This window comes from Hakea prostrata, chromosome 8 (assembly GCF_041222555.1).
Source record: "Hakea prostrata isolate BN-2017 chromosome 8, UWA_Hpros_2, whole genome shotgun sequence".
Taxonomy (NCBI): Eukaryota; Viridiplantae; Streptophyta; class Magnoliopsida; order Proteales; family Proteaceae; genus Hakea; species Hakea prostrata.
Window position 1 is genome coordinate 41,954,713 of NC_142607.1, and position 18,451 is coordinate 41,973,163.

The 18,451-nt window shown below is 36.6% G+C and overlaps 1 protein-coding gene across 1 annotated transcript; it reads left to right on the top strand.

Annotated features, from left to right (window-relative positions):
- Positions 1-331: 331 nt before the first annotated feature.
- On the top strand, positions 332-2,054 carry LOC149007971 (uncharacterized). The gene is made up of 2 exons (XM_089167186.1): positions 332-594; positions 1,574-2,054. The coding sequence occupies exons 1-2, from the start codon at positions 332-334 to the stop codon at positions 2,052-2,054; spliced, it is 744 nt and encodes a 247-aa protein (XP_089023312.1).
- Positions 2,055-18,451: the final 16,397 nt, after the last annotated feature.

An 18,451-nucleotide genomic window follows, 5' to 3' on the forward strand; every position in this document is an offset into this window, starting at 1 on the left:
ATGCAAAGCAGCCAAAGCCGTCTCCAAAATATGACAAAGGTTTGCACATCATGAAGACTTGTAGAGCATGATGCATTAGTTATAATTTAATTTTGATGAAAAGAGTATAATTTAATTTAACCATCATCCTCAACCACCGAGGTTTTACAAATTATTGACTATTTATAATTTGATAACCATATATTTATCTATTATGACACAGCTATCAGTTCCTTCAGTCCACTTGCCTTGTTATTCCACTTTATAAGAAACGGGAGAAACAAGAGAATCTAACACAATTCATGTTTGCAATGAGTTGGGAAGTATAGAGCTTTCATATTCTCAGAAACTAATGGAGAACTCTTCTTCTCTGGCCAGAAACTTGACTTCATCTACTAGGGAAAAGGTGATAGAAGAACTAGTCCTAGGCCGTGAATTTGCCGCCCAGCTTAAGTGTATCCTCCATCATCAACTCACCGGAACTGCTGATCATGAATCTGTCATGGCAGAGCATCTGTTAACCAAGGTGCTCAGATCGTTCAAGGAGGCTCTTTCAATGCTGAGTTACACTGAGTTGTCTTTTCAGAATCAATGTGGATTGGGATCTCAGACAAGGTGATATTCTTGCTTCCTTTCATTGCTACTCATCTCTAATCTACAAAACATAGTGATTAGTGACTGGTGGTTAAGGAACTATTAGAGGGACCACAGACATACACCTTTGCTGCTCTTAGTAACCATTAGTTGCTTATAGGTGCTTCGTTGATTAGTAGAAAATATTGACCACAAAGAAATCCTCAAGGAACCTGAGATTGAGAGAGAAACACGCTGGTTTTTCAAAAGCAGGTACTTAATTATGCCACACTTTTACTTTAAATTATCTAGCTGTCAGCCACGGTGCAGCTAGTGGCAACATTTTATACCTTTTTGGCAAGTTATAATATAGAAACATAGGTTAGATGATTATATCATCTGTGAGATCCATGAATTACCATACCATGTTGACAATGGTTTAACCTCAAGGTGGGTTTGATTCAGAGATGTTTCTGCATTAAAACAAGTCTCCAATTGGATAGAAGCCATTGTTTGTATTATATGAAGCAGAAACTGCAATTCAGATCCTCTCTATCTAGTATGTTTGTTCACCTATTCTCCCACGCTTAGTTGAGGCAGTGGGACACTCACAAGGTCTACCCGTGTCAGACAGGTATGTAGATTTCAAACACATGTGAGTATGAAAAGATAGGTGAGTACAGGAAAGGTATAGAGAATGAGAAGCAATTTTTTTTTTCTTTCACTATTTCTTTACCCATTTGATTTTAATTGAGATTCACTTGAGTTGTGACTTGAAACTATTAATTCGATATTATTTTATAGAAGAATGCAAGACACAAGGACATGGACGAAGATCACGTCTATGCCCATTGAAGATGGTTTTACTTGGAAAAAATATGGGCAGAAAAGGATTCTTAATGCCAAACATCTAAGGTTCTCATTTTCCTCATTGACGAGAGATAAATTTATTTTTTTTGGGGGAGGGGGGGGTGTCGGGCTGTGTGGGGGAACTTCTGATAATCAACACTCTTGTTTCCAGGTCCTACTTCAGGTGCAGGTACAACGGTGATCGAGGTTGTTCGGCAACTAAACAAGTCCAAAGAATTAAGGATGAACCACCAAAGTTTTGGACCAAATACATAGGCCAACACACATGCCAAGATCTCCAGACCTTATTCATGGATTCTACAAATGATGAGGGTTTTTGGCTCAACTTTGCATCAAACACCACCACTAAACAACAACCTATTTGTGCTTCATCATTCTTCTCAACTAGAGAAGAACACAAGCAGTGCTTTAACTCAAGACAACAAGAATGCATGCCACCTTCCTTTGTGGAATATCTTCCACAACAAGATTTGATCGACTTTAACACACCCATGACAACATCAGCATCATTGTCATCAACCACTCATAGCAATGTTGTTTTAGGTTGTTCTACTAGCTCTTCTAGCAGCTTCGATATTGATATGGACTTGATGGAATCCCTTTCTTTCAACGATTTGCTATCTGATGAATAAGATGCTTTAGCACATATATTTAATAAAGTCAATTTTGTTCCCCAAAGCTTATTTGGAGGATTCTAGAGAAGAATTGTTCTGTCAAATTTGATACATTGGGTATGAGAATAGTGTTAGATTTGTTACATGCAATTCCAAAGAAAAAGGCTCTTTACAAGGAATTCTTTTCCTTTCCCTCAACCTTGTCTTTCACTTCTCCAATGTAGGATCCGACATTGGCACACATTGCTTTCCCCTCTTGTCCTAGATCTTGGTAAGGTAGTGCCGCTGACGTGGTGGTGCCTACCATTGGATGGTCGCCTTGTGAATTTTATTAAATCTCAGCTATTCAAAACATGGTTCGGTTATGTGAAAAAGAAAAAACAATTTTTTTCTTTTTCTTTTCACATAAGTTAGTAACAAGTGTGCATGATGTTTCAAGCAGCTGAGATTTAATAAAATTCATATAGCGACCATCCAAATGTAGACATCACAAGAGCCACCACATTAGCAGCACTACCCTAGCAAGATCTATCATATTTTCTCACCTTCTGCGACGTATACTCCTGAACGAGAAACCATTGCCTTCTCTTTCGTCTCTCCCTTACTTGCCTCTAGCTTTGGCAATTGTAGGGTGCCATTATTTTATGAGAAACCCCACAAGAAAAATATAGAATAGAGAGAAAGGCAACCAATTAATTAATTAATTAATTAATTAACCAACGACAACAAAAGGTAAAGTGGACAATGTCAAGTAACATGTGATGAGTTCAACTCCAGTGTTGCGTATCGCAACACTGTACTGTCAATGGTAGAGATCATATCGATCTTGACTGTCCGTTTCAATTTTTGTCATCTACAAAATGGATAGTCGAAATTTGTTCTCAACCATCTCCATTAAGTCTTGCGCATTAAGTGTAAAGAGTCCAAATGGGACACCAACAAGTAAGTCTTATCAATCGGCGGGACAATTCATAAATATTTGCGAGTTGCATGTTGTAACTTATTTTAATAATCCCAATTTCCTGTTTTCCTTAATTCCGCCAGTCTCAGAAAGCGACCGCATTCCAACATGGTATCGTGAGACACGGATAACTAAAACAAAAGTAGAGAAAATCTGAACCGTCCGTTACCCAATTAGATGTAAGGTGACGGTGAAGTGCTACGTAAGAGGGCTGACGTCATATGAGTTAACCGGACCTAAATAAGTAGTCTCCTTCAACATTTCTTCCACCAAGCCGTCCCTTCCCCATTATGCAGCTCCAGCCTTTGAAGTAAACTCGGCTTCTCTTCTACAGTTGGTCGTCGTGAAGTTGCAGCACCCAAGCGTCAACTGGTCCTTCATGATCAGCAACTAAAATACACTGATTCCAGCAAGGAAGTCCTGCGACTTTGCCGCCTTGTTGGAACCAATCGACCAAAGAGAGGGTACTTCTTAAGTTCCATCTAATATGGAGGACCACAGGACATCTATATTTTCTTCTTTTTTGCTGCCATTTGCTGGTATCCTCAGAGTTACCATATTAGGACAGCTTACAAAAGATTCTAGACCGTTCACCCACCCCCACCCCCAAAAAAAAAAAAAAAAAAAAAAAAAAAAAAACTTACACATGATTTTTCGAGTTGTGGAAACACGCAAGAGGCATGGTTGAGAATACTATTTTTCCAATCAAAGATAACTATGCTTGGCAATAACACGGTGAAAATGAGAAGGGGGGGAGAAAAAAGTGTTAAATGTAAGTGAATATTAGTGTATACTTGTAGGGGAGAAATTAGGGTTGCATGAACTTTCCTTCAAATCCGCTCATGTTCTTGTAAAATGATCTAAATGGCACAGCATGAACCACGTAGAGAAATACACTATGTTGTAGGCATGGAAAAACATATCACCGAAAATCTCATCGATTTTTGGTAGTTTCGTTGAAGGGCGATACGAAAACACGATCGGAATCTTACTTCCAAGATGTCGCCAGAAATCGCTGGAAAATCGCCAAAAAATAGGCAATTTTCCGGCGAAACCAGCCAAAATGGACGTAATCTCGGTAGATCTCTATCTTTTGACTTCAAAATCTCTAAGTTGGATACTTTGATCAGATGTTTAGTTGGAGGAGAAGAAGAAAGAAAGAGAAAGAAACAGAAGAGAAACAGTATGATTTCGGGCAGAGAACCAGTATTTACTCCGTCTTTAACATCAAGATTAGCGATCGCTGAAATGGGCGAACTTTGGCTCTGAGAACGAACAAGAATTGTGGGAAGATGAGAGATGTAAGGCTTTCAGCTTGGGGTTTCGCTTGGAATTTCAAGAACAGGGTTCGTTGAAGAAGCTGTGGAAGATTGCTTTTCAATGGAGATTTCATGCCCAAACCAACAAGAGTTGAACAAGATTGCTTTTCAATGGAGATTTCATGCCCAAACCAACAAGAGTTGAACAGCTGTAGCATTTCTTCAGCTTCCAATGATCTTCCAATGATGGCAGCTGCGAGAACAAAATCTATTAAATTTCTTACGTGCTCCAAAACAGAATCCAATGATCACTGATGCAAAATAGAGGCCGTTGGGAACTCTGAAAGCGATCAAGAGGTGGCCGGTGCAGGAGACGAAGGCGGTTGTGTATGTTGGGGTAATTGTATTACAAAATTCTTCAAACACATTATTTGTACAAATGGTACTTTGAGCTTCAAACGAGCATGAAGCAATTCACGCTACTTCTTTATCTATTGAGTTGTTCGGCTGGACCGGTCGCTCACGATCTTTGGTGCAGACTCGATGAAAAAAATAAGGGATTTTTTTTAGAATGACCCTGATCTAGTTCATGCATCAAAAATGAAATTGCAATACAATTGAGAGATGAAGATCTTTAGCCAATCCAAAGAGTTTGAAGTTGCAACCGAACGAACCACTGATCAATGAGATTGAATAACACCTTAAGTGTTGTTTTTAAGGTAATTGATGCACCCTACTACCAAGGGTTCTTCGCACCACCACCTCCAAGATAAAGCAACCTTCAACTAGAAGATAAGATAGTTCTTCTAGTCCCTTCAAGGAGCCAAAAGCTAGAGCACAACACTTAGACAAATTCAAATAAATAAATTAACTTTGTAACACAAATAATGTGAGAGTGAGGAGTGTCTCAATTGCACACCATATGCAAGGAAAGGTTGGGTTTATATATGCCCAAACCTCACCTTACACCCCTTAGGATTCTTAAGGCAATGAATTGGAGAATCAATGGCTTGTCCCTCCATAACTAATGAGAATAAACCACCTTGACCTAACCTCCCCACTACTTGGAGAAGTAACTCTCATATTCACTTCTTTGGAATGAATTGGATTTAATCCATTCAAAGACCTTAAGCCCACTCATGGTAATGGCCATGAATGGTCATGAAGTTGAAATGAGAAATGAAGGTCAAGAGTTAGAATTTGAGTAAATTCCATCATTCAAGTAAGTTTACCTCATCACCATGATCAAGACCTTTAAGACTCATGACCAATGTCATGAAGAACCTCATAACCAAGGTCATGAAGGGCCTCCTTTACTCATGATGCCTCATTACCTCCCTTACCACATGGGTCCCACACACTAACAAAATAATTAAATAAAAGAAATGCAAAACTAATTTAGAAACTTAATATAGATTTTATAAAAAACCTAACAGTGTACATCATCTTCAACCATCGAAGTTCTAAATTTAATTAATTATTAATTATAATTAATGGAATTAATTTACTAATCATGGAAGAGCTAGGTATCAATTTCCTCAAACGACTTGCTTGCCTTCTTAATCCATATTATAAAACAGCAGAAACAGAATTCATGACTGATAGATGTTGAACTAGCAGAGAGCTTTCACCGTATCGGTAGAGTCTATGTTGATCGTAACAAAGGGGAGAAGGAAAAAATGATGTTGTACAAGGGTGGAGCTTTCCCAACGCCCAAGGGGGCCATATCCCCCTTCAAGTTTTTTGAAATTTCTATAAAGTGATTCCTCTGGCATGATTTAATCTGGCTTTTCCAAATAATACTAAAACTCTTAATTTGTAAATTTTTGGAAGAAGACTGAAACTTATATATATATATATATATATTTAATATAAAGGATCAGACTTTTTTGAATTAGATGAAATGAAGAGTAGTAGGAAAAAAATTGCTAAAAGGAACTAACACTTTCATCAAAGCAATAGTGGTTGTCCCTATTGCACCCAAAATCACAAGTTCTTTAGTGTCTTAAAGGACATACGAATAGCAAACACCAAAAATCAGCAACTCAGTCGACAACCCCTACAAAAAAACTGAGAAAAACTTCACCCAAACCAAAATCTAGGTCGTTGCAGAGCATCCCAACACATATTAAATGTAGACTACTGCTAAACTCCATAATTTCCAAGAGGGAGACATTTTTTCAGAAAGAGAGGGAGAGAGAAAAAGGTGGGAGAGATAGAGGGTGAGAGAATTTGACAAGGGATGTATGTTGTTCAGTTGATCTTTACAACCTACGTTCTCAAGAATGTGATTTGCTTCCTTGAGATTGATTGTAGTACAGATTACATATTTATAGTTATACGAGTCATTTGCAACATTAATCTTAGACTCTTACTCTAGAGATTGAATTACACAAGTTATCTATTTGTATGTGGTATGAGCTATATCTCATGTGTGTACGACTTTGAGTCTAATCCACTTGTGGGTAAAATGTAATTTTCTAGAGTCTCTTAAGTAGTTGAGTTTGAGTCTAATTTTTGAAGTTCTGCATGCATGGAGGAGGTAATTGAGTTTGAGGGAGTTCTTGAAGCACTGCACGCATGGAGGTAGTTGAGTTTGAGTGGAGCTCTTGAGTTTCAGTGGTGGGGGGCAAGGGCAACGCTAAGTTCAGCTAGTGTTGCCTATAGTTTTCTGTTTTGTCCTCAGATTGCGAAAAATCAGAATTATCCTTAACAAGTACAATATAAATTTATTTGCCTATGGACATGAACAACAGAAAGAAAAGGATAACATGCTTTAATTTGCAGAATTTTGTCTTCGTGTTCTTGGGTTGAATGTTGTCCTTTGAAGTGTTGTAGAAACCCCTTATTATACTATTTGGTCCCATCTTCTTCTCCTTTTTTGCCGAATTCTCACTGGATATTTGACCTGTTCCATGGCCCAACCTCATTTTAGGGGTCCAAACAAAAATTACATGACTTTTCTCTTAATCATCCTTCAAGACTTGAAAACCAAATCATTTGATTGTCCTAGCTAACATGTCCTAGATTTCTTTGTACAAGGACAAAATCACCTTCTACTTTCTGACAAAGAGATAACAGTTCAGGCTTCCATTTACAAATTGGAACTTTATGTCAAACTGACCCAGTTGGAACCCTTAATTGCTCTTATTTTTTAGGTGAAATAACTCATCATCATAATATACATCGTTCAGATAACCAGAATTAATTCATCAGCATATCCATGTGAAACCTGCTGCAATCGCCTGTGGATTGCTGGTCTACCGAAGCAAAGGGTTTCCTTTGTTCTTCTTTGCTAGAGCAGAAGGTTGAGAAGAAAGGATGGCCTTGTTTTGTCGAGGTGTTCGATTGAAAGTTGATTATAAAACCCTCTTCATCAGCTGCAGAATCCATGTCTATAGATGAGAGCTTAAGGATATCTTTGCAAGTGTGGTGACCTATATATTTGGTTAAGAACGTTGGTGACACATCTTGATAGGTCATTTAATTGCATTAATATTATATCAAATCCTTTATATTTTAATGAGACTAATTTGTTGTTTTATTTGGATATGGACAGATTATAGCATTCGGATATCAAATCTATAAAAAGAATGGTTAGAACCATATTGGCACATTTTTAAATCAAATCAAAGAATCACACCCAAATTAAGATGGAAGATTTGATTATGTCCAAAGCTAGAGGTTTGATCATGCCCAAATCAGAAGGATTTTCGTAAAAAGTCTTAATTCAGCAAGCAAATATTTCGTTCTCTCTTGCGATCAGACATCTAAGGAAGAAGCTGAATTGGAAAGTGACTAAATTGGAAATCATTGCATTGGCAAAGATGAAGAAAGGAAACAATTGAATTGGGAAGAATTGCATTGCCAAAGCGAATAATGGAAATAACAGATTTGGAAATAATGCAGAATTGGCAGGAATCCTCTATATGAAGGAACGCATTTTCAGAGAGTGAAGAACACACACAAGCTACAACAAGAGGAAGCCACAGTTCTGAGGAAGAACGGCATAAATGTTTCTATTTTCATTTCTTTGTTTTTCTTTTCCATGTCTAGCTAATTCTAGCTTTTGATCAAGATTAATGGAAGTTTGATTTTCACCAATTGTGAGACTTTGGTTTATTAATTTTCTTTAATTCTCAGGTATTTATGCGTTTTCTATATTTATTATGTTATTGTATTAATCCTTAGACAAGAGGCCTGTTGTTTTATGATTAATACAATACTCAGTCAATTCTTATATAAGTGACAAATAGCATTCTCAAATGGGTAATCAATGCCTGGAGAGTTTGCTATGAGAATATATATCCTAGTTTAAATAAACAAGGTTTTTCCGGGTTTATTGACTAGGGATTGGGTCTTTCAATTTTTAATGCGATTAATAGACATAATTCAAAGGACAGATCCGAATGTTATGTTTATTAATTAGGGAATAACTCAAAGGACAAATCCGAAGGTTATCAATAAAGTAGGGAAAGATTGGTTGTTAGAGTACTGATCCTCAATGACCATAACCAATCTATCCGAAATTAAAGTTTTTATTTTTTAAGTCAATGATCAATTGAGAGAATCAATTCTGAAGTTGAATCTTGATCGAAAGTTTTTATTATTTTTCTTGTTAACTACTGCATTCGTTTATTTTTATTTAATTTGTTGATTCAGAACTCTCCAATTTTTATTAAAAAATAAATCTTCACCAATCTCTGTGGATTCGACCCTACTCACTACTAATACAAATTCAGTTGAGATAAGGATTATCTTTGGTGGATTCGACACCCATCACATCTTCTGTTCTTTGAACCTGTTTCGTTGCTTGACAACCTAGATCAAACCTATGGCTGCATCTGTAGTAGCACCTGAAGATCACAAAATATTGATTAAATTGCTTGATTACAGATTAATTAATTTTACAACTAACACAAAAAACGCATTTAATTTCTCCTTCGATCTGAAGTACCTTAAATGTTTGGCATTGAGGATTACTTTCTGCCCATATTTTCTCCAACTATAACCATCTTCAATTGGCCGACGTGTCTAATCCTGGTCCATGTTTGTTGCATATTTCTACGATTCAAGAAATCATTAACGAGAAAACAATGGTAACTAAGAGCAGCAAAATAAATGTATGTCGGTGGTCCCCCTAATATATAGTTCCCTAACCACAGATCACTAATCAGTAGATTCTAAGGAATAAACATGACAGTAATGGAAGGAAGCAAGAATATCACCTTGTCTGAGATCCCAATCCACATTGATTCTGAAGAGTCGGTGGCGTCAAAGAATCTTTGTTGGACTCGGTGTAACTCAGTATTGAAATAGCCTCCTTGAACGATCCCAATACCCTGGTTACCAGATGCTCCGCTGTGACAGATTCATGATCGAAAGTCCCATTGAGTTGATGATGGAGGACAAGTTTCAGCCGGGCAGCAAATTCACGCCCTCGTACTAGTTCTTCTATCACCTTTTCCCTAGCAGATGAAGCTAAGTTTCCAGCAACGGAAGAAGAGCTCTCCATTAAGGACTGTATGAAAGCCAGTGGCGGAGCCACGTTGGGACCGGAGGGGCCCCCCGGATTTTTTGAAATTGTGAATATCCTTGTTTTCCCCTTATTTCTTTATCTTTAAATGTGAAATACCACTCTTTGGCCCCCTTCAAAAATTAAAAATAAAAATTTAAGATAAAGATGATGGATACAAATGTCATTCATAATCTTAATCTAATGGTTGTCATTAAATCCCTAGTTTTAAGGAATAAAAGGTTACAATTTAATTAAAAACTAATTAATAACTAACTCACGATCCATGAATTTCTCCTTATATATTCTCTCCTATTTTCATTTTTACTTATTCTCTCATGAATCTCCTCTTTTATTCCTATTTTTTCTCCTTTTTTTTTTCCTCACACGTCTCACAAAATATTGAAGCTGTTAAGAAACTTTGGAATTTTCCTAAATCTTCTCCACATCAGTTATTTACTCTCTCTTTTCAAATTATTCCTTTCTCTTTCTTACATGCACGAATTTTTTATTAATTTACTTAATTTTTAATGTAGACTCCACATTAAAATATAATAATATATTCTGAGATTGGACCTACAGTGGGTCCTACATTGGCCCACATACATTCGGCCCCCCCAATGTTCAATCCTGGCTCCGCCCCTGATCTCTACCACTGTTATGCTATATAAGAAACAGAAGCTTTAATAAGCGTACATAGGGTGAGAAGCAATGGAGTTTCATCCTCTGGCGGTTCAGAAGAAGGTGATGGACAAAATATTTCAGGGTTGTATATCTACTGCTGAACTTCAAAGAATCCTTATCGAGCTCAACAGTTTAGGTCATGATAGGTCAAATATCGCTGAGGATCTGACGAGAAAGATATTGAGATCATTCACTGAAGCTCTTTCAAAACTTAGTTCCATTGATTCTAGCGAGGTTCCTGCAAGGACCTATGAGGGTTCTGAAGATAGCAGAATAAATTCCACCAACAACAATCGACGCAAAAGGCCAGTAGCCGAGAGAGGGTGGTTCTCAAAATGACTTATCATTATTTTATTATAATTAATATTATCTTTTTATTCTTTTTGTATATATTTTTCAATGCATGTAATGTTTAAGATAGATGAGTTTTTCAATTCAGGTTTTGGAATTTAATTGAGATATTCATTTGAGACTTTGAGTGTTTTGATTTGTTTACTAACTATTTAATATATACTTGTAGAAATGTGCAAGATACATGGACAGATATTACTTCTGTGCCCATTGACGATGGTTTTACTTGGCAAAAATATGGACAAAAGAATATATATCCTCAATGCCAAACATCTGAGGTCTTCAATTTCCTCATTACTGTATCTAAGAGACAAGAGAGAGATTTGCATTCGTCTTGGGATTTTTCATTAATCGAGTTTCTTGATTTGTAGGTGCTACTTCAAGTGTGCCTACAAGGACAATCAATGTTGTCAAGCAACTAAACGAGTCGAAGAATTAAAGATGACCCACCAACATTTTGAACCAAATACATAGGCCACCACATATGCCAAGATTTCCTCAAGGCCTCATTCATGGAATCTACAAATGAAGAGGGTCTTCTGATCAAATTTGCATCAAACACCTCAACCAAACAAGAACCCATTTTCTCTGTATCATTCTTATCAACTAGAGAAGAACACAGACAAATCTTTAGCCCAAAAGCACAAGAATACAGTCCATCATCCTATTTAGGAGACCTTCCACTACAAGATTCGATCAACTTCAAGCCACCCATGACAACATCAACATCAGCAACCCTAGTATCTTTGATATTGATATGGAGTTGATAGAATCCTTTTATCTCAATCATCTTTTCCATGATGAATAAGATGTTTTAGCATATAATTTTGTTCCCAAAAACTTATTTAGTGGCATATGCCTAAACATGTTTCACTTCCCTCTACAATAGAAGCAAAATGAATAGGGATTAACACCTGCCACATGCTTGCAATGGAACTGAACTCATGTTTAGTTGCCTTTGGAATTAGAATAGAAAAGGATTTCAATGCAAATGACAATGAGAATCCAAATGGATGACATCTGTAGTTAATTATATTAAGGTTTTTTTATTAACATCCATTGAGTCATCAGTTTACTTTGTAATTTCATGTGTCCCACATGCTGATTTGGTTTTCTGAAGATATGTGTCTCCATGTGCAATATGCATTGCATTTCATAAGACGTTTTCAACAAAAATAATAGATTATAGTTTTATCGTCAAGTATTGTATCGGTCAAGTGATTTTAAGGGACTTATTATCTCGTATTAGGTATTATATGATGTCAATCAATACAATATAGTGAAATCCAACATGTGTTAACCCAAGAAAAAAGAAAGAAGAAAAAAATGTATTCAACATATTTTATATGAATTGCATGGATAAACATTAACTAAGTATTGTGTCCTGAAGTTTACACATACAAAAGACAAAGTCTAGTGGACACCAACTCAACTCAAGCCTTATCGATTGGTGGAATAATTAATATATACAAATGGGACAGAGGAAGAATTAATATTTGCAAGTTGCTCTTGGGCTGTGATCCATCCTTAATTATTTCCATTAGATTTTAATAACCCAATTTCATATTGCCCTTAATTCCGTGAGTCTCCATAAATTTCCGCATTCCAACATGTTGTGCTGCGAACCAGATAACGTGATAGGGCTGACGTCATCTGGGATGATAGGGTTTACGCCATTTGAGCTTTCTATCAACAAACATTATGCAATTTGTTTATAAATTTGTGGTCATTAAATTTTCCGAAAATCAGCAGACAGATCAATCTCATTCATTGTTTCTTCCACAAGCCCTCAGCTTCTGTTCTGAAAACTTGATTCAAGAACTACTTCATGGTTGTGAAGTTGTAGCCTAGCTTCAACTTCTCCTTCATGAATACTCGTCTAAACTGTTCATGACTCAACAATAACGGCAGATGTCTCGCAACCTAAGATGTTGAGATCTTTCATGGAGGTCGAACAAGCTTCCTGCGACTTTCCTAATATGGGAAGCAATCAAAGAGAAGGTGACTTTTTCTATCTATTATTCATCTTTGATCTATAGAATAGTGCATATTTGGTTAATAATCAAAGGGCATACATGGAGGACACTATTTTTTTTTATCTTTGATATCCTTGGAGTTACCATATTGGGTTTCTTTTTGTGCTTCAAGACCGTATAAATTAAATGATGGTTGGATGATTTCATTTATGGGTGTTTTGATTTCTTTCTAACATATAAACATGTTTTTGTCTAGAGTCACTCTTGTGCCCATCCAACGTAATCACGCTTGGCTAGAGTACTATGAAAATGAGAGTGATCAAAAACAAAAAAGAGGTGAATGAATCTGAATATGAGTGTCTCTAAAAAAAAGATTTAGGCCTGTGAACTTACCTCTAAACCTGGCTCATGTCTTCTTGTAAAATGACCTCAAAGACACACCATTAATCAGGCATAAAGGAATACTTATGTTGTGGGTCTCACAGCATTTTCTAGGAAATATCTTTTCTCCCAGGCTGGTAGTCAAAGAATTCAAATAATTTATTCTTCTAAAATACCATATGATATTTCACTTCTTTTGATGTAACCCGTGGTAGGAGCAAGGAAGTTTCAACAACTTGGGAAGGAATGCGATCGAGAGATAAGAGAGTTAAATGTTTGTGACTGCATAAAGTGCCTCAATGTGAGAAAGATTTGTTGTTACTGAGTTTCGATGATTTTTCCTCCAAGTCCATTTATTTTTCTTGTCCTGTGACATCAAGGGCATCACCTTAATCACACCAAAGAAACACCCATTGTAGACTCAAGTTAATTTTTTTTCCCTTCTACACAGCACAGGCTGGCAGTCAATGAAATGCAAAATTTTATTTATTTTTTAAGCTTTAGGGTTCGCAAATGCCCTTAAGTTCTTGTGTTTCCCAAGATACAATTTGAATATTCCATTTAAAAACTAGGATTATTTGAATAACTAAACAATCCTTGTTCTTCTAAAAACTCTTTGCCCCTAATGTTGTGCAAAATTTTTCATGATTGCAAATAAAAGCAAATAATTCGGTTTACTACGCTTGAAATTTCTTTTGTCACAATTAGTGCATAATGACCTAACTTTTCCTCAACCCATACTTAATCTTGGTTTGCTGGGGAACCCTGATCCTCTACCTTTGAGGGACTTTATCTCCTAGATCTAGAGTATGCACAAGGGATAAGTGCCAAATCTTAGAATATATGTACTCTCTTTTTTATTCTTTTTCTTTTTTTCAATAATATGGGGAGGTAAGAGCTGGTGGTTGGCGGTTGGCGACCATGGGGTTAGGAATTGTGGTTGGTGACTGCGGAAGGTAAGGTATGACTATCAAGGGTATTGAAAGTAACTCCTCAAAACTTGAGAAATTTTAAGATATTAATATTGACAACTTTGCAATTAATGAATAGAGATTATTACCATTTTTATTAACAATTAATTAAGCAAATCCATTCCATGCTAGCAGCCAAAGCTGTCTCCAAAATATGAGAAAGGCTTGCACATCATGTGGGCGGGCTTCTAGAGCATTATGCATTAGTTATAATTTAATTATGGGTAATTTTCATCTGGATCCCTGAGGTTTGGTCCATGTCAATTTTAATCCAAATAAATGGACACTTGGCATCTACCTCCCCTGAGGTATTTAATAAGATCAATTAAGGACAAATTATGATTTTTATGACCAAAATACCATCACATTTAATCCAACGATTGAGATTCCAAAATGATGGGGTTAAATGTAAATATAAAATTCTTATTTTATAAAATTTATTTTTAAATTTTTAAATTTACAAAATTTTACCCTCTGAACGAATAAGCAGAGATACCTATAAATTATGTAAAAATTGCAGAACCGAAGAACTCTTTACTCATCAGGAGTAAAGCAGAAAGGGAGGGAGGGCAACAATGGCGGAAAAAGAAATATAGGTTAAAGGCTACTCTTCGTCTCATCAAATAGTCTTAGTTGGAGAAAGAGATTTCTCTTTCACACCGTGCTTGGCTTAGTCATTCGGTTCTGCATCTAACATCGTCGCCACATCACTTGATTCTTGTGGTTTGTATTCTGATATGGTTTCTCTTCTGTTTATTCCACCTAATCCCCTTACCCCCTTTTCTGAATTTCGTTTCTTTATTTGTCACTACTAGGGTTTTACTTTTACTAGGTGGGTTTTTTCTTTTACTCATTCCATTGTTACTAATGCTGAATCTTTAATGGGTTTCTTATCAATATTTGTTTATGAATCTGTGAGATCGTTTCTTTCGATCCAAATGTCTTGCTCTTCTTTAGGTTGTCTGAAATTTTGTTCTTCTTCACGACCCTAGTGTTTACTGTTTACTTGTTGCTGTTTTATTTTTTGGGATTTACAGAAATGATAATAGCATGATCTTGCTGCTGTAACTGAAGCTTTAACGTTTTAATCTCTATATCTTTTTTTCCCAACTTCAGATTAGTGTCCTTTCGTTATAGGTTTTTGGTGGGATCGAATCCAGTTTGCATTCCGTACATCTATTGCATTTGCAAGAAAATATAGTGGTGGAGTTACCAATTATTGCAGGTATATTTTTGACAACAGAGGAAGGCGATCACTAGTGAATCTGGAGATACTCAAAGCGAAATGAAGATGGGTGATGCCCAACTCACTCTAATGAGTCTGATCAAGATTCATCATTTCGTTGATTTAGAGGGTATAATTTTGTAAATTTAAAAATTTAAAAATAAATTTTGTAAAATAAAAATTTTCTATTTACATTTAACTCAATCATTTTGGAATCTCAACCGTTCAATCCAAAATAGATGATGTGGCAAAAATCCGACCAAATTAAAATCTGTAAATATCCCACTCTTTTTATTTTTATCGCAGGGTAATTTGGTCATAAACATTATAATTTGTCCTCAATTGATCTTCTTAGATACCTCAGGGGAGGCCAATGCAAAGTGTCAATTTATTTGGATTAAAATTGACATGGACCAAACCTTAAGGGTCCAGATGAAAATTACCCTTTAATTATCGATGAAAACAGTATAATTTAATTTAACCATCATCCTCAACCACCGAGGTTCTACAAATTATTGACTGTTTTTAATTTGATAACAATATGTTTATCTATTATGAAACAGCGCGCTATCAGTTCCTTCAGTCCACTTGCCTTCTTAATCTACTTTATAAGAAACGTGAGAAACAAGAAGATCTAGCAGAACTCATGTTTGCAAGAAGTTGGGAAGTAGAGAGCTTTCATCTTCTCAAAAACTAACGGAGAACTCTTCTTCTCTGGCCAGAAACTTAACTTCATTTACTAGGGAAAAGGTGATAGAAGAACAATGTGGACTGGGATCTCGGACAAGGTGATATTCTTTGCTTCCTTTCATTGCTACTCGTCTTTAATCTACAAAATCTAGTGATTAGTGACTGGTGGTTAAGGCACTATTATAGAGGGACCACTAGACATACACCTTTGCTGCACTCAGTAACCATTGGTTGCTTATTGGAGATTTGTTCATTAGTAGAAAATATGACCACAAACATCCTCAAGGTACCTGAGATTTGCTGATTAGTTTTTCAAAAGCACCTACTTAATTATGCCACACTTTAATTTAAATTATCTAGCTGGCAACATTTTATAATTTTTTGGCAAGTTGTTATATAGAAACATATTACATCATCTGCGGGATCCATGAATGACCATACCATGTTGATGGAAGACTTTCAATGATCTTAGGCTATCACCATGCATCTCTCACTTTACTGCTTATGCATTGAGACAACTCTCCAATTGGATAGAAGCCATTGTTGTATTATGTAAGAAACAGAAATTGTAGTCCAGATCCTCTTATCTAGCCTGCTCCTTCACCTATTCTTCAACACTTACATGAGGTAGTAGGACACTCTCAAGATCTGCCCATGTCAAGTCGGAAAGTATGAATCCCACACTCATGTGAGTATGAAAAGATGAGTGAAGGGGCAGACTGGATACTACAGAAGAGGTGCAGAGAATGAAAAGCAATTTTTTTTTTTTCTTTCATTAGTTCATTACTCATTTGATTTTAGTTGAGATTCACTTTGAGTTGTGCCTTGAATCTAATAATTCGATATCGATTTATAGAAGTATGCAAGACACATGGAGATGAATGAAGATCATGTCTATGCCCATTAAAGATGGTTTTACTCAAATGAAAATATGGGGAGAAAAGTATTCTTAACGCCAAACATCTAAGATTCTCATTTTTCTCATCGAAGAGGGAGATTTGTGGTTTTTTTTTTTTTTTTTTGGGGGGGGGGGGGGGGGAACTTTTGGTAGTCAACACTGTTGTTTCCTTGGCCCTACTTAAGGTGCAAGTGCAAGGGTTATCAAGGTTGTGCGGCGTGCAGCTAAACAAGTCGAAAGAGTTAAGGATGAACCACCAACATTCTGGATCAAATACATAGGCCACACACATGCCAAGGTCTCCTCAAGACCATATTTATGGATTCTACAGATGAATAGGGTCTTTTGCTCAACTTTACATCAAACACCACAACTGAACAACAGCCTATTTGTGCTTCATCATTCTTCTCAACTAGAGAAGAACACAAGCGATGGACTATAACACAACCACGACAACAAGAATGCATTGTGTTGTTCCATTGGCCTAAAATGAAGGTGTTGTCATTGTTGGCAACTTAAGTGGGCTTTGATATGGTACAGCAACACACAAAAAGGTTCCGAGAGAAAGAATCCAATTCAAATAAAGAAAACTCAAGAATCCCGTTTTTGAGGGTCTCTGTCCAGTTTTGATCAACCTCTTCATCGAATGGTCATCCAGTGTCCGATTGAGCCGATTTTTGGAGGAGAGCTTCACAACTTCTTGATCTTCAAATCCAACGGTGAGATTGTTCATTGGAGATCTCTAAGTTAGTCCGATTTGTACGTCAAAACACTCCTTGTTTAAGTCAGATAGGAACTCTGAGTTTGATTCAAACTCTGAGTCCAGTTTTGATCAACCTCTTCATCGGATGGTCATCCAGTGTCCGATTGAGCTGATTTTTGGAGGAGAGCTTCACGACTTCTTGATCTTCAAATCCAACGGTGGGATTGTTCATTGGAGATCTATAAGTTAGTCCGATTTGTACGTTAAAACACTCCTTGTTTAAGTCAGATAGGAACTCTGAGTTTGATTCAAACTTTGAGTTAAATTAATCTATAAAAGGAGAGCAAACTCCAGCAAAAGAGAGGACGTTTTTGAGGAGCTTGGGAAGAGCGTGGAGGTCGAACCAGAAGACGTTGGTTGGCTTTGGAGATCTGAAGCTTGGGAATAAGAGTCTTGTGTTTTGCTGAACAAGAAAGAAAGTGAAAGAGAAGGAAGAAGAAGCAGGAGAAGAAAAGAAGGGAACATGGTTGTAGTTACTTACTTTCAAGAAAGATAAAGGGCTGTTGTTAGCCTGTCTGAAAAGTGCAGCGGAAGCGTGGTGGGCCCATAACCCAAGAGAAACAAGTATTGTTACCATGCATCTTACACAAGTTGAGGTAACCCGTATTCACAAGTTATTGTCTATTATTTTCTAGGTTATGGTTAATGATGGAGAACCTAGATCATGAATGTAATTTGGGGAACTTGAATTATTGGTTTACATTGTGACCTAGCAAGTTGGAGCTTGTCTAGGGGGTTGGG

Bases quoted from the DNA above. Each gene is read 5' to 3' on its own strand.
- LOC149007971 (XM_089167186.1), top strand. From the start codon at position 332: ATGGAGAACTCTTCTTCTCTGGCCAGAAACTTGACTTCATCTACTAGG. The intron at 595-1,573 runs GTGATATTCTTG...TCTTGTTTCCAG, and splicing joins GGATTGGGATCTCAGACAAG to GTCCTACTTCAGGTGCAGGT.